The sequence below is a fragment of the Syngnathus scovelli genome, chromosome 10, assembly GCF_024217435.2.
Source record: "Syngnathus scovelli strain Florida chromosome 10, RoL_Ssco_1.2, whole genome shotgun sequence".
Classification (NCBI taxonomy): domain Eukaryota; kingdom Metazoa; phylum Chordata; class Actinopteri; order Syngnathiformes; family Syngnathidae; genus Syngnathus; species Syngnathus scovelli.
Window position 1 is genome coordinate 5,892,860 of NC_090856.1, and position 23,583 is coordinate 5,916,442.

At 42.3% G+C, this 23,583-nt stretch overlaps 1 protein-coding gene across 1 annotated transcript in view; it reads left to right on the forward strand.

Moving 5' to 3' along the window:
- Positions 1-18,859, forward strand: part of agbl4 (AGBL carboxypeptidase 4) — a 163,367-nt gene extending 144,508 nt beyond the window's left edge. Inside the window, exons 7-13 of the mRNA XM_049732133.1 lie at positions 1,006-1,095; positions 2,124-2,238; positions 3,543-3,654; positions 9,864-10,016; positions 10,508-10,670; positions 17,808-17,901; positions 18,003-18,859. Of these exons, the coding sequence (XP_049588090.1) occupies positions 1,006-1,095; positions 2,124-2,238; positions 3,543-3,654; positions 9,864-10,016; positions 10,508-10,670; positions 17,808-17,901; positions 18,003-18,078 (803 nt within the window). The 3' untranslated portion in view covers positions 18,079-18,859. The remainder of the gene's footprint in view (positions 1-1,005; positions 1,096-2,123; positions 2,239-3,542; positions 3,655-9,863; positions 10,017-10,507; positions 10,671-17,807; positions 17,902-18,002) is intronic.
- The last annotated feature ends 4,724 nt before the right edge of the window (positions 18,860-23,583 follow it).

Below are 23,583 nucleotides of genomic sequence, written 5' to 3' on the forward strand. Positions count from 1 at the left end.
ATGGAGAAACGGGTTTTTTTTTTTGTTTGTTTGTTTACTACCTCTCCCGGGCCTACACACAGACACACACTGTGATGTTAAATTGCAATTAAGGAGAAGGACAAGTGCTTAGCGTTTAGCTAATTAGCATTTTCTCCGCTCAGCAGAAAGAGGCGGGAGAATCAATATGATATTAAGTTTGTGTATAGCAATGAGGCACACATCCACTGGCATCAATTAGCAACAGATTAGAGCAGAAAGACTGGCAAGAAAATAGCAGCTAACACCTAGGAGCTTTCGACTTTTAGCCATGTTTCTAATTGAATTTATTTTCACCCTTTTTTTTTCGAAAACAAATACTTGCGCTAGCACTAAATACAAATAAAATACTTGGAAAATTCAAATGTTTAATCCACAAAATGCTGGATGAAACTACTTTTTTTCCCCCTCACTATCAAAATAATATATTTTTATTTGACTATATTGAATCAAAACTTTTTGGGTCATTATCATCCTTACATTTCTTTAATGTGCTGCGTGCAAGAAATTGCACATGCAGTTCCACTGCCTTATTATTCAAAAGTTGAAAAAAAACTATTTAACCAGTCCATGAATCAACCGGAAATTATTCTGCAACTACTATTAAGTTGTCATTAATGTCGTTTATCAAGTAAAAAGAAAAAAATATGCCAGATAATTCCCGCTCTTCTAAAGGTGCATAATTCCTTATTCAACATAATTAAAATTTAGATCACGAAGGAATACATTTACATTTATTCATCAAAATTTATATAATCCCATTCCAGTCAAATTTCTTCATCATGTAAAGTTTTTGTAGCCTATGGAGGACTTTTTCAGACTTTTCCTTCTTAGCAGTCAAAGAAAGGTAAATTGAGCTGGTGATGCTTTTCAAACTCCACTAGGCGACGTGTGTCCAAATTGAATTCCATCATATAAAAATAATCTCAATGTTTCCGAGCTGGTAGTTGACTAGCATGCCTGTTTTTCTGTTTTTCTGCACCGTAGAGCAGCGGAGTAGAGGAAGAGCGAAGAAGTTGGTGTTCCTCACGTCTCGCGTTCACCCCGGAGAGTCTCCCGCCTCGTTCGTCTGTCAAGGTAAGCTCCTGTTCTCGTTTGGGGAGTGATTGAAATGCTGTAACGGTGGTCTCTAAGGAGTTTGATGAAGCCAAGAATTTCATCAGCCAAATGTGCAAGTAAGAAACGCAAGGCAGTAAATAGCATTGTAAATAATGCTTGTTTGGCATCAAACTGCAGTGGATCACTACAAAGAAGTATTAAGGCAGCACTGGAAAGGGAAAAATGGGAATATATCAACATAGTGGCCCTTGCTTGTGTCGATCTGTCATTGTGTAGGTCCGCCACTTAAAAAGAAGATCCCATTTAAACTTGGTTGCTAACCAAAACAGCAGCCCCCCTTTTTTCTACAGGGGAAAGTTAGGAAACCCCTTTCTGTGGTAATATTTCAATTTTATTATTAATTGTTTTTTATATTATGGGGGAAATTAATTACTTTATTATGTTATGATATTGTCTTTATTCTTGCAGAATATTCACATATCCTAATTTTATGACTCCGTCAGCACTGACTATATCCTCCAATATTTTGTAATGAATGAAATGACTTTATTGCCATGTTTCACTCAATATTCCTTCATATGTGACACGTATGGACCAAAAAACTGTACGAATGTCTGTTTGTGTATATTATTGGTACATATAATCTGAGCGCCTCACGGCCAAATGATGCATTGTTTTGCCTCTTGAGCTTGCTGTGCTCGCAACTAATAAAAGAGCTTGAAACATTTTTACACCTATGGGAAATTCTCTCCTTGAAAGACAATTTCTGCTTGATTTTTTTGTTTTGTTTACGACTTTTTGCTCCCAGCCGCTCTGATCCGACTCAGGTGAGGTGGCAGGCTTCACTTGTTTGCCTTCCATACTGCACAGTTGTGTTTCCGGCGCCATCTAATCCATACCGGTGCTGCCTAATTTTAACAGTGGGCCCTCTGTGTCCTTCACTCGTCTTTTGTTTCTTAAAAACTCAATTAATTGCACGCCGGGGTTGTCTATCAATTGAAGTCTTTTTCACAATGTGCATGTGTGTGTGCAAATATGTGTGATAGGTTTGATTGACTTCCTGGTGAGCCAGCATCCTGTAGCTCAGCTCCTGAGAGATTATGTGATCTTCAAAATCGTCCCCATGCTGAATCCCGATGGAGTGTATCTTGGCAACTACAGGTACCCACACACACAGACACACAAACGCAGAGTCTAGGCTGTACTAAAGCAAAAACACAAAGCCATTAATTCCCAATTTCAATGCGACTGTAAATTAAATACAGCTCACATATTCCACGGTTTTATTTCCCGCTACTTGAGCTAATATCCTCTTAACTCCACCTTCAGGGAGCCTAATGAATTCATAGAACTCACAGCAGTGCATTTGTTCAAATGGTATGTGGCCGTTGGGCTATTCTCTTTGCCCGTCCGCAGTCTCCTCCCCTCTGTCTTTTTAACACCATCGCTGCAGCTCTGTAGGCATTCTTCTGCCGTCCATTCGCTCCTCTTTCCCTTCTTCATAATTGCCTTTTACTTAATGTGCTCAGCCGCAGGAATACTAATGCGTGCCGAGATAGCCATCGAAATGTTCTCCGTGTGCGTTTGTGAGTGACATCTGGTGGCCGGACGCTCACACTGCATGCAAAAATAGTCTGCAGTGGTAATCAGTCATTAGCCGTGATTGGTAAGAACCTGAGTGGGGGTTTTTGTGAGCTCACTTCCAAAAGAGAGCAGTGATAAGCATATTGACAGAAGGTGACGTGTGATAGGCCGCACCTCACCAATCACACACGGCGGATTCCTCACAAACACACCGTCGACTCCGGCGGATCAGATGGTGGTGCAGAGTGGACGGCGATGGATGCATGCGGAGCCAAAGAATCAATGGCAGTTAACCTGGAATGAGTATTTTGTTCACGGCCGGCTGCTCGGCTCATTTGGCTGTGCGCTTTCAGTAACTCCCGTGTGGCTAACAGCTTCCGTAAATGTCAGAGATACAGAGGAGATACAAGATGACAACAAACAAGGGCAGCTCAGAGAGCACCTATAAATATAGCTCATCATTGGAAGCTGTCGGTAATGCTAAGGACGGCGTTTTCGATCCTTGATTCAGCCAAGGCACGAAAAATAACATTGGTCAAGAAATGCTCTAACAACACAATACTTGTTTGAGTCATAACTGGAGCAATGCACTTCCTGGTTCAATTATTTGTAAAGGTTATAGATTTAAAGATTTAAACCAAACCAAATGTCCCTAAAGATTTGCGATTAGTGTATTTGACAGAAATCTCATGCAATAATGATGAGCTCATCTTTATTTTCCAAGAAATTCACATATTTATTGTGTGACGGCCTTGACTTATTCTAAATCACAACAGTGCACTTTTTGATTGAAATTAAAAATAAATGTGATAACCGAAAAGTTGACCTGTTTATGTGTTTTTTGTTTTTTTTTTACAATTTCTTTTATTTTATTTTCTCAGGTGTTCACTGATGGGTTTTGATCTCAATCGCCACTGGCAAGACCCCTCCCCATGGGCACAGCCCACACTTCATGCTGTCAAACAACTCATTTTGGAAATGAGCCAAGACCCGGTGAGTATGTATGCGAGTGTTTGTGAAGGAAAAAAAAAAGTGCTTAAATGTGACCTTGGAGCCGACGCATCCCATTCCTCGAGCTTAGCCAAGTACGTTGTGCCGTCTCCCTGCTTGGTTCAGCATGTTTCCGCCAATCTCGTTTGCGCTCGTGTGCTTGTGGGGTGCAAGATAGGCTAGTCAGCACCTCCAGAATGTCAGCGTGGCTCTCTTGACCATTCCTAATGTTTTACTCAAGCAAGTTTCTTTGCTTTCACTTGCTACTCGCCCCCTCCTCTTTCCGATTAAAGGGACGCTGTCAAAGGGCGTCTACGCGGGCCAGGTTTTTTTATTTTCTTCTTTGTTTCTTTGGTAATTATAAGCAGAGCAGCAGGTTGGTGGGATTACTGAAGGTCAGTTCGTGTCCTGGGAATATTCTACCCTTTTGTGCACTCGTCGAAGGCTGATAAGGGGCGGGACGAGGGGCAGGCCAGAAATGGGGTGAGGTGCGGGGCTGGCATGGCGCAGATTAACCTTTTTCCCCTCCAGCGCTGACACTGATCGATAAACTCTGTCACGGCCGCGGGATCCACTCTTTGCTGTCATTCACACCCGCTGGCACAAACACAACCTTATATTTATCATTTATATTTAAAAACTTATAATTAAAAAAAACAATGGGAAAATGAAATTGAAATTAGTTTTTTTGCAAAAATAACATTAAAAAAATAAAAATGCATTGAAAAAAAAATTGCCATAGCTCACAATGGAAAAAAAAATAAATTGAAAATGTTTTTTTACAAAGATAACAACACTGAAAAAATAAAAATCCTTTGGAAAAAAAAATACCAAAATTTTTGCCATAGCCCACAATGGATAAATATTCAATTGATTTTTTTTTTTTTACAAAAGCAACATTAAAAAAAATTAAAATGCCTTAAAATAATTCACAACTTTTTTTGCCATAGCCCACAATAGAAAATATTAAATTGAAAAAACATTTTTTTACAAACGCAACAACATTAAAAAAATAAAAATGCTTTGAAAAAAAATATTATATTTTTGCCATAGCCCACTGGAACTGGATTTTTCCGTGCATGGCAGGCCTAAAACCACCTTTGCCAGGGGGTCATTTTAACTCTTTTTGTGTTTGTCATTATGTGTGTCAGTTTACCATTTTAAACCGACCCGCGGTTAACAGTGTAGACACCTTATTGCCATCTTCTCTTTCTTTCTGTGGCTAATCACCTCTACAGCCTCCTCCATGACTCCCTCATAATTGCCTCATGTCTGTCGGTCTGTCTGTCTGGCAGCAGCCGCTTAATCCCATTAGAAGCTCTACTCACGTGTGGGGCTCCCTAATGCCAATGTCAATGACAAGTGCGCTGCCAGGTGGCCTCGATGCCTCTGCCCTCCATTCATGCTCATTTCACACGGCGGGCACAAGGTCCACCTGGGCCGGGAGCTCCATTAACAGGAGATCAGCAGCAGTTATGGCAGCGCAATTGGCCAGAGATAACAAAAGCCCGCCCTCACTCGCCGACAAATCAGTTTATTGGTCAAGTGAGGATGATGGGTGCAAAAAAAAAGTCCAATTTTCAGGTAGTTTCTCACAACGCAAACAAAATGGCCAAAACAAAACCAGCTGGCAGTGGAGAGATTGATCTCCGTCCGATGTTTGTCTCTTGACTCAGATATTACAGCAGCATATTACCGCACCCCCCTCCACGTGTACGCATCCACAAATGATGAGGCAAATAAATAAATAAATCACTTACTGCGGGAAAATAACGGATGGTCCCGCAATTCCTGCCAGAAGGCAACAGGTGGTGTTTGACAAACTCAATTCTTGAGTCAGCCATGAGACTAAACTAAAAAAAAAAAAAAGACACCCTTAGAAAATCACATTCTGGGTTTTTTTTTTTTTTTTTTTTACCATGACACATTCTTCCATGTGTTTATGCGATTTGTTTATTAATGGCAAGAGATAGGATTGGCTTAAAAACATATATACTTATTACCAAATATGGCAATTAGGAATTAAGGCATCAGTGCATTTTCAAAATGATTTTGATGGAACTACTTTGCATCCTGTTGAAACCCTGATAAAACCACCGGTATTTATTTATAATACTTGTAAACATCCCAGTCATAGCTCTCATCAGCTTCCATCTGAAGGCAAGCTGTTTGATGAAATTCCATCATTTACCATCTGCAGCTAAGCGTTGGTCAGCAGTGGGAAAAAAAAAAAGTGGCCAATGGAGTCAGTGATGCAAGGAGCTATAATCTGTTTCCAAAGTAGCGCCTTGTTTGTTTTGAAAGAGAGAAATGGAGAGGAATAAAAGAGAAAAGGGAGGGTGGTGAAGGGGAGAAAAAAAAACAGAAAGACGTCCGGAGAAACAAATGGACCCATCTCGTTGGTAAAGCATTGCTTTTCCAGCTCATTTATCAAATGCAGAAGAAGAATTCTGTTTGATTGGCTGATTACCAAAAGCATTCATCACTGCCTGACGCTTCCCCACCAATTTGACAGTGCCATTTTGGATAATTTGTTAAAGACGACACAGAGGTCGTTGTTGCCCTGGCTTCTTTCTGACCTTTTTAATATTAGAAAATTAATTTTCTGCCCAAAACAAATACATTAGGTTGCTGTCAAGACACGGTGATGAATTTTGCACCTTGAAATCTCTCCAAATGCCGACCGACCTTCCGTCCTCCTGCACATTTTCTCTTCTTCTTTCTCTACTTTTCTTTGTTCAACACTTCTATTCGCATTATGCGCCAAGCTGTGATGTTTGTGTTTGTTTAAAGCCACTCACGTGTGCGTTAAAGTGTCCTCTGGTGTCAACCAAACATTTCCAAGCCTTTTTGGAGAGCCAATTTTTTTCCCCTCTCCTTCTCGCTTCAATCCCTTCATCATACCTCTTTAATTTTAGCCCCGCTGGAAGCCGAATTGTCTCTTCTTCACAGATAAGTCCACTTCTACCGGTGTCTCATTTTATCCTAAGCAGGATCCATTTCCCAATTTAAATTCTAACCGGAGAAAAAATACAAACTACAAATTCCGTCAAAATTTTGAATTCTTATGATGGATTTCCACTTTCGTCCGACCAATACAAGTACTAATGAGTCGTCGCCGATACTGATACCAACTACCGATACTACTCGTCGTTTTGATGCGAAAACATAATTTTGAGGGAGACTTCGTACATATATTAAGGGATAAATAAAGTGAAGTCTGACTATGTTTAAATTATACATTCAATTCTAACTTGGAAAGGAAGTTTGCTGTTCGAGTTTTTTCCGAGATTTTGACACCCCTGTCTTGTCACCTCCGCCACGGTGAGCTTCCCTCTCTATTCCATACGCAAAAGTCGAGGCACAACGAGGTGTCTGCACCCGTTCAACCTGATTACGTTCATAAACGGATAAATACCGTCATCAATATATGAGAGCACCATCCGTGCTGACATGAAAGGAGGGAGGGAAAAACAGAGTGATGGAACCAGGCGGTCGGAGAAAGGTTTTGTCTCATTTCCTCTCGCCCCTGAAGCGGGTCGTGCCATCTGCCGTGTTCTGTCACTATGACATCGTTAGAGGGTCACTGACCATGTGCCCCCGCTTCTCGCGATTGGCTCCTTGAACCTACGACATGCTGCGTGGAATATTACACACTCTGCCACATTTGACTTAATTCTTAGGTGGAAAATAAATCAAGTCTAAGTTTTTAAAAACGTTACAGTTATTTTCAATTTCGCCGACCACCTGCAATACTCCAAGGGACCACTAGAGGGGCGCGGACCACCGGTTGACAACCCTTGTTATAGAGAATAAAGGGATATAGATTTCACTCCATCACACTTGTCCCTAAATGTTAGCATAGAAGCTCACATGGCGAATGAGATTAACTTTTCTTTGCGAACAAGCGGAACTTTTCCTTCTCCTCCAAAAGGTATGCTGCTGATGCAAAGGGCTTTATTCCCGAGCTTGTAATCCTGCTTCAATCAGCTCTTTTTTTTTTTTTCCTTCCCCGTGTAAGGATAAGCTGGGCATTTATGGCTCTCGCCGCACCCCCCGCACCCCGCTCTAATTAACATGCAGCAGATAAGCACTTGTAAGACAAAATTCATTCGTTTGACCTTCTTGGATTTACAATAAACTGTTTATGGCCACCGTGAGTTCAGCACACACGGGGCACTTTTCCCCGGAGTTTTCATCACCGGGCTTTTTAGTTTGTCTTTTCGGAGAAGCGTTTGTTTGGACCGGTCGTCTCGCTCCGCCACTTAAATTGTCTTTTGACTTTCATTCAGCAGGGTCTGTTTCTTAATTGCCCCTAATTGCTTAATTACAATTTCAAATGAACAATTCTGTAGGTCAGAGCGGGTTGCTAATTGAAGCATCAATCACAGTAGGCGGCCTGCAGAACTGTCTGGCTTTGATTGACAGTGCATTAAGCGAGCATTGTAGTCGGCTTGGATGTGACATTGTGGCGGGCTGTTATTTATGTGACCACGCCGTCATAACTGTCCTTCATGGGATGTTGTGAAGGAGAACTCAATCTGGGGACAAAAGTGCTCAGAATTAATTGGAATTTTTAAAAAAAATGTTTCACACACAAGATGCATGTTCTGCTTCCACTAGTGTGTATATTTGCTCTTCAGTGGGCTGGAACCATCATTGTGTCACTTGACGCCATAACGTAGACAACCATCTAAATATACGCTTGATAGTCATGCTTGAAGAAATCTGTTTTGTGGTCGCTACAGCACAGTGATGGTTTAGGGTCAAGGAACGTTAGATATAGGCGAGACATGACGTCAAAAGCCCAAGGCTGTCAAGCGGAGGGTTGAACTTTTAAGCAAAAGTAGGAAAAACAAAAGTCCACCGTGTTAACATGACAGCATCAGCCAAGCGTGAATCTAAGCTTGGGATTCGAACCCAGAACCTCAGCACTGGCAGGCTTGGATGTTTGATACACCCTTCCAAATGCTGGGTTAAAAATTGGATCCTACTTTTTTTTTTTTGGTATAACACACTTTCTATCCTTAATCAAGTGGCCGTAACGCTAACTTTCTTGCCAAATGCTGGAAAAGCATGTTGGATTTTCTGATAATGTGTCCGTCTCATTTTTTTTTTTAAACCTGACTATATGAAACATGGTTAGAATTTTTTTTTTTAACTTTATTTATTTATTTATTTATTTATTTATTTATTTATTTATTTATTTATTTATTTATATTTTTAAACTGTCAGCAGGGAACCCAACAAAAAAAAACAAATTGTGATACGAACCGCAATTCCCTCCGTCTCACCTTTTTCCTCTTTTTATTCCCCCTCCTCCACTCAGGGGTGGTTTCCCCCGTTTGGATGAAACTCCCCCACGTCGCTCTCAACCTTAAGTGAGCCGGATAGGCCGCTGTCTCTTTTTATACCGGCCCATCTCCCTCGCTTTTATCTCTTTGTCTCTATATATTACCTTCGCCTTGCATTTCCGTCCATTCCTCCCCCCGTTTTCTTTTCCTTCCGTTGTCTTCCCTCCTCCTCCCTTTTCCGAGCGCCTTCCCCCTGCCGCCGTTCCTTCTCTCCTCTGGGGCTCCATCCATCAGGTTGTCGGGGGCCGCTAGTGGCCGACTCCCAGCCACCATATTTCACCGCCAGCCAGCCAAGCAGCTGACAGCGCAGCCACCGCCAGGAAATTGCTTTGGCTGTGAGCGGAATTTCAAACGCGGGGCCGCTCCGCATCAAGCGGGCCGCCCAAGAACCGCATCCCTCGCTCTCTTTCTGTCTCTCCACCCTGTCAATCTCCGTGCACGCCTCCACACACATCTCTATGCTTTTTCTTCCCATGTTTGTCTTTTTTTTTTTTTTGGGCACGCGCTCTCTCCCGTCTCTGCTTGGCTCCCCGCCGCCGTCTTTCTTTCTCCCAGCACTGTTTTCGCTTCTTGTTTTCTGTGTTTTAGTTGTTCCACCTCTCTGCCTTCTCCCTCCTTCCTCCTGCCCCCTCTTTCTCGACAAACATGGGGAATAAAGGGAGCTGCTGAAAGTGCAATGAGAGGTAGAGGAAGTAGCGGTGCTGAAGTGTACGGGTGGCTATGCTCCAGTTTTGCACTTTTACACGCCTGAGATTGTTTACAAAAACTTTTCAACAAATACATATTGAGATTTAGATATTAGATTGTATGATTTTGATATGTGGGTCATGACCATGTTTGTCTGTGTCCCGATGACAGAGCGTTAGCTTGGAGTTCTACATCGACGTCCACGCTCACTCCACCATGCTGAACGGCTTCATGTACGGCAACGTGTTTGAGGACGAGGAGCGCGTCCAGAGACAGGCCGTCTTCCCCAGACTGCTGTGCCACAACGCGCGCGACTTTTCCTTTGTCAGTCTTAGCACACACACACAAACACGCAAGTTGTGCATTTGTGAATTGTATCTTCATAAAATGGGAAGTCAGGCTGAATATTGCTAGCGAGACATGTGGCCCAGGGGTCATTCCCCCCCCCCCCATACTCTGCCCATTCAGCATGACCCACAATGCATTGCTGCAGCAGCACAACACAATCATGGCAAAATCCCAACGGTGGCTGCAAGTTTGCATTTCAGCAGCAGAGTGTCAGTTATTGCTAACAGTTTTTTCCCGCGACACATTGTGTAGCATTGCTGACACCCGCAAATCAAACACATTTTTATTATTGTCAATTCCATGTTGTAAGAGGTATTTCTCAAATGCAATGGATATATTTACATTTTCTTTTGTGTCTATTTGGGGCAACAAATGTCAGAGTGCTTTGAGTTTAACACAAGGGTTCAAAGAAAGTGCTTTCCAGAAGTTGCCTCATCTCGTCTCCTTTGTGTTTTTCTTTCTGACAGTCCAACACGTCTTTTAACCGTGACGTGGTGAAGGCCGGCACTGGCAGACGTTTCCTCGGCGGTCTCCTTGACGACACGTCCTACTGCTACACTCTAGAGGTGTCTTTCTACAGCTACATGACCTCTGGCAGCACGGTCCCCGTGGCCTACACTGAGGAGACATGTATCCTTGGCTGTGTCTTTTCTCTTTATGTTCGGGTCGACAGCAACCGTAACGTTCCCTTTTGTGTCTGGTAATTAGGCGGCCGGTGTGTCGTCAAAATGACAACGTACAGGCTTTGTGTGCGAGTTTGCATCAGGTCGTGCGCGCTCACTACAAAAGCCACGTTGCTCTTTTGTCGCCTCTCGTCGTGACAGGTACGTCGAGTTAGAACGAGGACGCGATAGCCTCGTCTATTGATTCCGGCAGGCCCGTGTGTAGTCAGGCTCGGGTGACGCTTTGATTGCGCTAAACAAAAGAACAACGAGGCAAACAAGGTTCCTGTCGAACGCGATCGTTGGGACGCACAAACGCACATCGCGGCCGCTCAAGGTCGCTTGTGTCTTAATGGGCGCTGATAAGAGGAGGAAGTTTTCCCTTCGGCCGACCTTCTCCAGACTGGAGGGCTCCCGAGAGCGGGCCGACGGCGCCGAGATCTCGGCGAGGGTTTTAGAGAGGTGATAAGGAGTCTTACGTGTGATGTGCTTAAGTGTTCCTGCAGATAGAAGGGAGGTTGGAGGTGGATGTAGCCCTAGTGCCCTCTAGTGCCACGGCTCGTGCCACCACAGGGAAGCTTGAGTGCAGAAAGGAACATTGGCGGCTTAATTAACACTGCAGCAAGATGTGCCTTGTTGTGCTTTGCAGTGGCTTCATCATATTGAGAGCCGGGTGTCATATCTTCCAAATCGTGTTTAATTATGAGACACGTTCTAGCTAATATTGGAGTTAAAGTCACTTCTTAATTTCTGCATGTTTGTCTTTTCACTGTATTCACAATAATGTGGCAAACAAATGTAAGAAGGCACGCTAAAAGATCATATTGACAAAAAAATTACTATTTGATAATGAGAAATGAGGAAAAACACTACGGCAGGGCCATAATGGATTTTTCAAACAGATGGACCAGGTCATTCCTAAATGAGGTTGGAAGTGTGCATGTAAAATATATGGGAAAATAATAATAATAATTTATAATGATGATCATGATAATAATAGTAAAAATAATGGTCTAGCTGGATCTTAGTGTGTAGCACTTGTGTTGTCCTGAGATTTTTGGCTCGTGATTTAGGTTCTGTTCCATTTCCACTCCAGGTCAAATTGGAAGAGAAGTCCGCCCCTGGTGGGTGGACTTCCCTGATCTTTTTTTGTTTCCCAGTCAAGTGTGTGTTTGTGTTCATTTATGAAAAGGGAAGGGTCACAATGAGGCAGGGTCCCGTGTGGTGGGCAAGCTTCACAAGGGGAACCCGGTGCAGACTAGAGATTGGGGTCAGGCAGGTTGAAGGAGCCGACCATGTCGCTTTTTCCGCCCCGGCGCTCTGCTCGATGGAGCGTACAAATCATCAACAGAGACCTTTAGCACCTCCACCCCACCTTTCTTCACCCCCTCCGACACACACACATCCTGGCACGCAATCAAAACCAACACATAACAAATAAATAATCACCACTTATTCAACCACTTGACTGTCCTTCTCCAAAACTGGCCTCTTAACATTTCTCCTTTTTGTCACAGTTTGCAAGCGATCCAAGTGTGTCTGCATGTTCCACTCATGTCCTCCTTTCTCCTCCAGTCTGTCCTTTCCTCTCGTCTCATCACCCAGAACATAACAGCTCGTTATATCATCTAGTCAAGCTGAGAATCCTCTTCTCCAAAACAGCAGGGACAACCTCTATCCTGTCTGCCTTCTCTTTGTCCTCTAATCATCCGCTCCCTCCACGTGTGTCTCCGTGCATGTGTCTGCGTGCTGCCTTCCTTCCTTCCTTCATGTGTTTCCTTTTACATTTACTTACTTGTCACACCATTAAGTAAAGCAAACCCCTCCCACAGCTAACTAAAAGAGCATTTCATCCGTTTTTTTGTCGACTGAAAACGACATCACAGTGCCAAAGGGCTCAGCTTGCCAACGTCACATGACCAAACCCCCCAAAAAGATAGTGATTTGGCAAAATGGCCGACCTATTTTTGTGCAATGTTAATGTTACAGTGGTTTGCGATAATAAATATCCTTTGCGTCATTTCTGATGAACACTTAGGCCCACTACACTACTGCGTTTTATCGTCGGTCACGATGGATGCACCTAAGGAGAAAAGTGAGGCGCTACTTGGTGTGAAAAGTTTGCGAAACACCGCTTTAGGAAATTAATGCTGTGAATGATTGCAGTTGTAAGCGCGCGAGACCTTGTTGTTGGCTCGTTCATGCATCATGCGGAGATCTTTGACTTTGAAGACTTGGCTAAACTTGAAAGTACATTTACGCCGGTACTCCTCCGTGAAAAGATTTTAATCGTGTTGTCCTCGCCAGGGACTGTGTGTTTGCCTCTGGATCCGCAGAAACACACACTCATTGTCAGCTGACAGTCAGCCGTGCACCACACAACAGTGGGAAGCCATGAAATAGCAGAGCTGCCACTGGAACGCACTACGCATCAGTGCACCTGACACCCAGCGGAGGGGCTGTGACAGGTATGCAAATGATATAGCTTGGAGGCAAATATGCTTCGCTTCCTCACATCACACACATCATCTCGCGCCAGCGGGTGCGCGGCCTCACACGTGCTCCAGCAGAGGCGCACAGCTGATTGCACAGGTATTGTCAAAAGAAAGCACTGGTTTGTTTGGATGTGAGCGTCGGCAACCATGCACAAAATCGTGCGAATGTCCGCTCGCTCGTCGTGGTCGGACATGACGACGTGGAGAGGAAAGGTCGCGCGGACCCGCTCGCTAACTAAAAGAGGAGTCGGTGAGTCGAAAGTGGCAGTTGATGTGTGATCGGTGACAAAGTGCCAAGATGAGACCGGTGTCATTGTCACCTACGAGTGCTAGAAGCAAAAAAAAAAATAAAAATTGTCATAGTACTGAGCCAAATCCTTTAATACAAAAGAAACCACTGTCTAAAATGTATTTCAGATCAAAAGCTAAAAAAAGAAAGTTGTGTCTTGGAATATGAATTGATTTTTTTCTGTGATTGTGCTCATAATTCAAAACACTCGTATCGCAAGTGACCTTTACCCATTGAAATGAATTTGAATGGCATTAGATGCCGGCCTCCGCTTAAAATGTGGACAATGTTCTTGTTCATACCCGGCATAGTTTGTTAGCTATGGCATTTTGCATTTTTTCATTAGCATTGAGATAAGCAACTTTGTAGGATAGCTCGGTGGTTGTTTAATATATATGAAATATAATTCATTTCATTTTATGTTCAGTTTGACAGTAACTGCGAGTGGCAGTTGACAAGTTGAAGCCTCTTTTTAAAGAATTGTTGCCTACCTGTCAAAATGCTGCTTGTAGTGAAAAGAGTTGAATTCACAGCCACCATGCAATGTTCGTCTCTCAAATTTCAGCTCATAAGTCAAAGCAAAAAAATTATCAAATCAGAGCAACAGGCTCCTGTCAAAAAAAAAAAAAAAAAAAATCACATTCAAAATAATTTCCCCAAATTAACTTGGATAGTCTTCGTGCTGATTAGCAGAAAAAAATGCCTGGCCACAGTTTTGCTGCCAACAAAATTGTTATTATTATAATCAGGACTGAACTGAGGTTTTGCATGAGCAAAACAAAACTGCATAACAAAAATTGTTGAATTAGCTAAAGATAGTGACTGAAGAAAACATACTGTACTCGTATCTCTATTTATTTATTTATCATGCAATTTATGGAGGTTAGATCAAATAACCAAAGTATGATATGAAAATAGCGTTACCTGTTTTCACATCAGGAAAAAAAATAAAAATAAAAGTGTTATGTGGATACTAATACTAGAATTGAAGTCTTTTCTGTGTTCAAATTCAAAAGTTGACTTCAGTAATCCTGTGAGGACAAATTAAGTTGTCTCTTTTGTTAGCTATAAATAGTTTATCATTTATCATTGTCTCGTTCATGGGCGTTACTTCCGCCTGTGGGAAACAGGTGTTAGGCCTTGCCAGAGGTCTTCGCTGCACTGATTGTCTTTTCCCCCCTTAGTTTTAACTTTCCATTCAAGTGTGATATTCAGAAGGAACTCTGAATGCAAAACTCAGACACACACACGCACACACACGCACACACGCCTGTGTTCTTAGCCTGAGCGTCCCCTGAGCTGCCATTACTTGGGTGCCCCCTAGCGGCCTTATACGGATGGTTCGTTGTGTCTGTTTTGTTGTGTCTGTTTTGTTGTGAGATGTTGGTACCCCATTGTCATTTAATATTGACATTTTGTGAAAATATTCTGTTATTTTTAATTTAATGTACAGCACATGTTCCAAAAAATCTGATACAGGTGCATGTTTACCACTATGTTGAATCACCTTTCCTTGAAACAACACTTAATAAGCTGAACTGAGGGCACTCATTATTTTATAAGATGGTTTAATGCTACTTCACACCTGCTACAGATGATTTGATTTAAGAATAAATAAAAAACTCACCTAGTTGCTGGTTTTGTGGTTAGGCCAAAGCAAAATCCCAGTATAGCTTTGGCGCCATCTAGTGGCATTGAAAGGTAATTACAGTACGGTATAAACCTGTTTGAGAGGGGATGCCTTCAAATTGATACGAATTTTTACATCAGTACTCTGTCCCTGTGAATAGCAGGCATTGACTGTTTACACTTGAAACTTTGATCGCCATTCAAAGTTTCGGTCTCAAGTTTGCTCTTTTCACGTCCTCGATGTCTTTGAGTGTGGTAAATCGCTAATTGAGGATAAAAGTGGCCTTTTCTGTATCGCTGTTGCTGACTAGCCTCTTAATTAGTCATTGATAATTAGTTGTCTTTTGTGTCACTGCAGTGACAGCAACTGTCAGTGGGCTTCATTGATGCCTCCGATGTCCCCTCCCTTGTCTCCGTTTAAATCCCGTCCGACCAGGACAGCGTTCTCCTTGTTCCTTATCCATCGAAACACGGGGGGCCTTGTCGTCCACCCGTCACCTTGTCTGTCTTTCTGCCAGGACCGGGCGCCGGAGACGTGATGGCGAAAGCCGCTAAATGCCGTGCTGACAGTAAATAGCCGCGGTAAACAAGTCGTGACGTCCCCGGCGCTCTCGTCTGGCTCATCAGCACACAGGCTGGCACATGTCCTTGAGCCGTGACAATGACCCGCCATCGATTAAACACGACGCCCAAGAATACACCTCTGCGGCAGGCGGCCCCCTCACCGGTCACAAAATTAGGTACACCTGCACATTTTAATGAGATCCGATACAAGGGCAGCATCCAAAGTTCCACTTTTATAATTGTTATTATGCTAAAAAAAAAAGTTCAACTTCTTTTTTTTTTTTTGCTTCAATTGACTGGACATTGTGCTGCTCCTTCTGGTGTGTGGGCTTTGTCCACCAGGGGGCAGTAAATTCAGGATCACCTGGGGTCTTGGATCATAAAGAGATAACTAATCAGTGATGTTGTTGTTTAATTGATTAATTCCAAATGTTACTGTTGTTCAGGAATAACAAAAATTTACCATTTTTAATTTTTTCACCCACTTACGTTGTGGTGCACACCATTGCTTCGTAATTCAGAACCTGAGGTGTCCCGCACTCTTGCACACAGTAAAGGCATCCTCCTAATCTCCAATTATTCATCCTCTCCTATAATTTCCACCTCACACTCACACATATAAAGGAGGAAGTTCTCCTTCATAGGCTGACCGTCCATCACGACACCTTCTGTAATGGACGGCGAGCCGTGACAAGCCAAGCTGAGTGGCCATCTGCTCACGGTGGGGTCCGAGAGATATTTTTGTCGCTGAGCTAGCCTGGCGAAAAAAAGTTGGGACTGACGCCCAGTTCTGCTGATAGGAAAAATATGTGTGGAAAGGTGTTAGCGGGGGAGGGTGCAGTAAAAACTTTTGGGAGGTCAGGATGAACACCGAGGATAGGAGATGAATAATGTTTCTATTCTCTTCTGTACAAGATAGTCGACAAAGTAGAGCAGCAGTAGTTTATATGAGTTTATATAAATTATTTATTTTATATTTATTATGGATGGACGGATTGATGGATATTAGACATTAGAAAGTCAACCTTGTCTAACGTGCGTCATGTCACACCACTGGTTCACGTCGGCGGCGTAAACATCTTTGACCGTGCAAGTCATTGTGTTCAAACAAATGTAAAAGTGACCATCTGAAAATCCATATCGGTATGCCAGCTGTTTCCATCAAATACATTGCAGACAGACAGATGATCCGACAGATGTCACCAACAAGGTAATGGCGGGGAAAAGGAGACAAACGATCTCGTCGCATAGCTTCGTCATGTAGCGGTGCGATGAAGGATGGACATAGCCAAACATCAGTGACCCGTAAGATAAACTAGCCTGTGTTTTATATTTGTCTGAGGTCCACGTGCAGTGTGTAAGGATGATGGGGAGGTTAGATAAAGAAGGCGGCCTGGCCTCAGGTGAAATGTGCAGCGTGTTGCGGATATTGTCTATCTGCGTTCTCCGCATCGTTTCGGTCTGCGTGATTGGAGACACGATTGTCTTTGTGTGCTTCGCTACTTCTTCATTATCTCAACCTGATTGCCATCATTACTCGGCCCACAAGCCTAATGATCCCAGACTGAGCAACAACACTCCTTGGCCCTCAGCCTTTTTAAAAAAAAAGCAAAGCAGTTATTGATGTTTTTTTTTTTTTCTTCCTAATGTATTGAGGGACGGTGATGTGAGCGCTCACCCATGAATTCAAAGTAGGTCTTGCCATATAAGTAATTGCTTATGTTTGATTCATGGCGCCATCATATAGTTAGCTTTTGCGTCGCTTAATCCTGGATGAGCTACGTTGTTCCTTGAGGATTTATGCTGCTTCCTCATTATTGATTGGAAATCACAATGTATTGGGATCAGCAAAGGTTTCAGGCGGGGTGTCTAAAATCTATGCAGAGATGCTCTGCTTTGAATTTCTAATACTGATAAACATCCTTAATGACCTGATAATTGTTGCGCCGCAGTCTACTAATATCTTTTTAAAGATTAATGTCATACGGTATCATCAAAGCATGAACCGTATTGATACAAAGAAGTCAATGATGATTGGGATCCATTGTAGAGTTTTTACAAACAGATATAAACTTTTTAAATTTTTCATTTGAAGACCCAAAAAAGGCCTTAACTGTGGTGTCGTCAGACATGAGGCTGGGTATGAATGTGGCTCGGACCTTCCTGGATTACTACAAACTCAATAACCTCATCACTGACAACGTGCCTGGTCACCTTCAAAGGTAAAGTTAGTATATTCCGATGGAAATTTTTTTTTTTTTTTCCTTCACTACAATGTTGTGTTTTTAGCAGATGTAGTCGCTCATAAGGTTTTTGCCTACAGTTTTGAAGTGGCGTCTAAGTCAGACGGTGACGTGGTGGATAGAGAGAAGGAGAGAAGCCAGCATGTCAGACACTAAATGGACACAGACAAGAGGAGCCTTCACTCGTCATCACTTTGAAGATCGACATCTTTATGCCTCAGGGCATAAATGGACTAAAAATGTCACAATTCCCTCAAAATTATTTATTACTACAAAATGTTTATGTATGATTACATGTGAATGCAAGCAAGCTTACTACAGCTATTTAAATGTGTAATGTTTTTTGTTGTATTAATAATAGTAATAATGTAAATATTGTTATAAACGTTTTCTCATTGCAATAATTCCAGTATTTGTATAAAAGACACATTAATGATGCAGCGTTTGTAAAACAATGCAAAACAGTGTATTGTGTATATAGTAAAAGGCTGTGTACAATAACTCCTTATATATTGCTCAAAGATGAGTTTGCCATATTTTTAGTCATATTCAAACTTGAGGATAAGGCATCCCCAATTTTAGGGGAAGGGAACCTGATCCATGTTTTGTGTTCTGCCTTTCTCCAACACACTTGATTCAAATGATCAGCGAGCTCATCAATAAGCTCTGTAGAAACCTGAAACGATCATTAAACAAACTAATGCATAATGTATTTATTTTGTTGAACATCTACGACGGAAAGTCGACCAGCTGTCCCAGGACAAAGCAACTATGCAACATAGTAAAATGGTGTTTGCCTTTGTTTTAAAGAATATGTAAATTATTAATATAACTGAATCATTTTAAGTATAAATAAAAGTACAGTACATATAAGTACTCTAGATAATTTTCATTTGACTATTAAAATAATGTCAATACTGACAAATGAGTGAACGTTTCCAAACAGTCTGTAATAGTGTTAGCTTGTGAGTGGACGATCCGTTCAAACGAACGAATCTTTTCAGTGAACGATAGTGAACGAATCCCTCGGTGGGGGGTTCAGTTCATATGACTTCAACCAGTAGGTGTCGGTAATGTACATTGAAGCTGGTGCCACTTCGCCGTAAAACAAAATGAAGAAGAAGATGACATAACTTCCGGTTCACGAACAAGTAGTGAATATCATTTTCTATTCCCCAACTGAACGGATCGATGAGTGACCGAGTTAGTGAGTGAGTGATTTGCATTTCCAGTTCATCGCGAGAACGGACCAGTGAGAAAACCGATCCTGACTTTCCCGTTCGCGAACGAGTCAATGGGTCAACTGCCTTCCTTCCCCTGCATCAACGGATCAGTCAGTGGACGTGTTGCGTCTCCCTCCTGGCGTGAACTATGTAAGCCAGAATGTCGATTTACGATTTGCCAAGGAAAGAAAGAACCACTCACTGAAACACCACTTCTTTTATGCACGTTTTCTCTAAGATAACGGCTAACTTTATTGCTTGAAGGGATGCGCCGTTATGTAACAACGGGGAGATTATGCTTCTCTTTGGGTAATCTTGATTTTATAACACTTAAAATAACGTGTATGCATATATACGCCTAAATATTGTTATCCAATATATCTACTGGAATTAGGTTGCTGGTTTGAAATGTACTTTTATTATTATTATTTTAATAAACATTAAAACCTGTTCAAACTTGTCTGGTGTTTTATTCCTTGTTTTTATTTTTTTGGGCATGTAAACAAAAATTTGACATTTGGTTAACTGCTTTATATGACAATATGTATATGTGTTTTACGGTGTGTAATATGTATTGGTGTCCACCAAAATAAAGAGCAAGTAGTCAAATACACATTCTTGACATGTACTAAAAATGCATAAAGTTATTAGGTACACCTGAAAATGGTGGTGTACCTAATGGAGTGTCCGAATGACGTCACAGATCAAACAGCCAATCAGAAAGTGGGGGTGGGCGTGGCACTTTTCATTTTCACTTAAGCTTTTTCCCTAATGAAGTGTCCTGTGATTAAGTACACCTCATGCACACTTCAATAGGTACACTACATGAGGTAAAAAAAAATAAATAAATGAACAAATAAAGGGTTTATTGTACAATAAAAGCACATTTAGTTGTATTCTAACGCCTGGGATCGAACCAAATTATTACCAAGGAAGAGCCCATGTCATTAACCAGTCAGCTATTTCAACCTGGCATCCTATGGTTGTCTGCACTGTTCTGTACTTGTGATGTGCTTTCCAGTTAAGTGAATTGAATCTTTAGAATCGGTTTACTCGGCCCCTCGAGGACTGGAGGTCAACACCCCTGGTTTAAGTGAAAAGTGCTTCGCCCGCCCTTACCCCCACTTGCTGTTTGATCTGTGACGTCACTTGGACACTCCATTAGGTACACCGCCATTTTCAAGTGTACCTAATAACAGGCCCCTTTATTAGGGAATTCCCTCGTTAAGTGCACCTGCGTGAAAAGTTTTAGCTACTTTTGAACGTGAAAGGAGCTAAAACTTTTCACGCAGGTGCGCTTAACGAGGGTCACTTGGAAAACATATTGGAACGCGGCCGAGAGGACTAGAGCTTGACACCTTTGACCATGATATTTCCCTAATAAAGTGGCCTGTTATTAGGTACACTTGAAAATGGCGGTGTACCTAATGGAGTGTCCATGTGGTTCCCTCGTTAAGTGCACCTGCGTGAAAAGTTTTAGCTACTTTTGAACGTGAAAGTGGCTAAAAGTTTTCACGCAGGTGCGCTTAACGAGGGCATGTTGGAAAACATGTTGGAACGCGGCCCAGAGGACTAGTGCTTGACTCCTGTGACCTTTGACCATGATATTTCCCTAATAAAGTGGCCTGTTATTAGGTACACTTGAAAATTGCGGTGTACCTAATGGAGTGTTCGAGTGATTCCCTCGTTAAGTGCAGGTGCGTGAAAAGTTTTAGCTTCTTTTGAACGTGAAAGTGGCTAAAAGTTTTCACGCAGGTGCGCTTAACGAGGGCATGTTGGAAAACATGTTGGAACGCGGCCCAGAGGACTAGAGCTTGACTCCTGTGACCTTTGACCATGATATTTCCCTAATAAAGTGGCCTGTTATTAGGTACACTTGAAAATGGCGGTGTACCTAATGGAGTGTCCGAGTGATTCCCTCGTTAAGTGCAGGTGCGTGAAAAGTTTTAGCTTCTTTTGAACGTGAAAGTGGCTAAAAGTTTTCACGCAGGTGCGCTTAACGAGGGCATGTTGGAAAACATGTTGGAACGCGGCCCAGAGGACTAGAGCTTGACTCCTGTGACCTTTGACCATGATATTTCCCTAATAAAGTGGCCTGTTATTAGGTACACTTGAAAATGGCGGTGTACCTAATGGAGTGTCCGAGTGATTCCCTCGTTAAGTGCAGGTGCGTGAAAAGTTTTAGCTTCTTTTGAACGTGAAAGTGGCTAAAAGTTTTCACGCTGGTGCGCTTAACGAGGGCATGTTTGAAAACATATTGGAACGCGGCCCAGAGGACTAGAGCTTGACACCTGTGACCTTTGACCATGATATTTCCCTAATAAAGTGGCCTGTTATTAGGTACACTTGAAAATGGCGGTGTACCTAATGGAGTGTCCGTGTGGTTCCCTCGTTAAGTGCACCTGCGTGAAAAGTTTTAGCTACTTTTGAACGTGAAAGTGGCTAAAAGTTTTCACGCAGGTGCGCTTAACGAGGGTCACTTGGAAAACATGTTGGAATGCAGCCCCAAGAACTAGAGCTTAACACCTGTGACCTTTGACCATGATATGTCCCTAATAAAGTGGCCTGTTATTAGGTACACTTGAAATTGGCGGTGTACCTAATGGAGTGTCCGAGTGATTCCCTCGTTAAGTGCAGGTGCGTGAAAAGTTTTAGCTCCTTTTGAATGTGAAAGTGGCTAAAAGTTTTCACGCAGGTGCGCTTAACGAGGGTCACTTGGAAAACATGTTGGAATGCAGCCCCAAGAACTAGAGCTTGACACCTGTGACCTTTGACCATGATATGTCCCTAATAAACTGGCCTGTTATTAGGTACACTTGAAAATGGCGGTGTACCTAATGGAGTGTCCGAGTGATTCCCTCGTTAAGTGCAGGTGCGTGAAAAGTTTTAGCTCCTTTTGAACGTGAACGTGGCTAAAAGTTTTCACGCAGGTGTGCTTAACGAGGGTCACTTGGAAAACATATTGGAACGCGGCCCCTCGAGGACTGGAGGTCGACACCCCTAGTTTAAGTGAAAAGTGCCACACCCGCCCTCACCCCCACTTTCTGATTGGCTGTGTGATCTGTGACGTCACTTGGACACTCCATTAGGTACACCACCATTTTCAAGTGGACCCAATAACAGGCCAGTTCATTAGGGAAAAATCATGGACAAAGCTTAACTGAAAGTGAAAAGTGCCACACCCGCCCTCACCCCCACTTTCTGATTGGCTGTTTGATCTGTGACATCACAAGGACACTCCTTTAGGTATGCCACCATTTTCAGGTGTACCTAATAACAGGCCACTTTATTAGGGAAAACTCATGGCCAAAGCTGAACTCAAAGTGAAAAGTGCCACACCCGCCCTCACCCCCACCTCCTGATTGGCTGGTTGATCTGTGACGTCACACGGACACTCCATTAGGTACGCCACCATTTTCAGGTGTACCTAATAACTTTATGAATTTTTTTGTACGTGCCAAGAATGTGTATTTGACTACTTGCTCTTTATTTTGAGAGACACCAACACATTTACACAACATAAAACACATATACATATTGTCATATAAAGCAGTTAACCAAATGTCAAAATTTTGTTTTCATGCCCAAAAAAATAAAAACAAGGAATAAAACACCAGACAAGTTTTAACAGGTTTTAATGTTTATTAAAATAATAAAAGTGTATTTCAAACCAGCAATCTAATGTGAAATTGCAGTAGATATATTGGATAACAATATTTAGTCGTATATATGCATACACGTTATTTAAAAACTATTATAAGTGATATAAAATCAAGATTACCCAGAGAGAAGCATAATCTCCCCGTTGTTGCATAACGGCGCATCCCTTCATGCAATAAAGTTAGCCGTTAGTTTAGAGAAAACATGCATAAGATAAGTGGTGTTTCAGTGAGTGGTTCTTTCTCTCCTTGGCAAGTCGTAAATCGACATTCTGGCTTACATAGTTCACACCAGGAGGGAGACGCAACACGTTCACTGAAGGAAGGCAGTTGACCCATTGACTCGTTCGCGAACGGGAAAGTCAGGATCGGTTTTCTCACTGGTCCGTTCTCGCGATGAACTGGAAATGCAAATCACTCACTCACTAACTCGGTCACTCACAGATCTGTTCAGTTGGGGAACAGGAAATGCAATTCACGACTCGTTCGTGTACAGGAAGTTACGTCATTTTCTTCCTCGTTTCGTTTTACGGCGAGGTGGCACCAGCTTCAATGGGCATTACCGACACCTACTGGTTAAATTCATATGAACTGAAAAAAGAACGAAGTACTTGAGGAAGTGATTCGTTCACTCTTTTTTTTAAGAAAAAACGTAGTTGTTGTATGTAAAAAAAGAAAAAAAGGAATGCCTAAAATACTCAGTGGGATTTGCACGCCGAACCTCAAAACTGTATTTTGTCTTATAATACACGTATTTCATGTTATGATTAAAAAAAAAA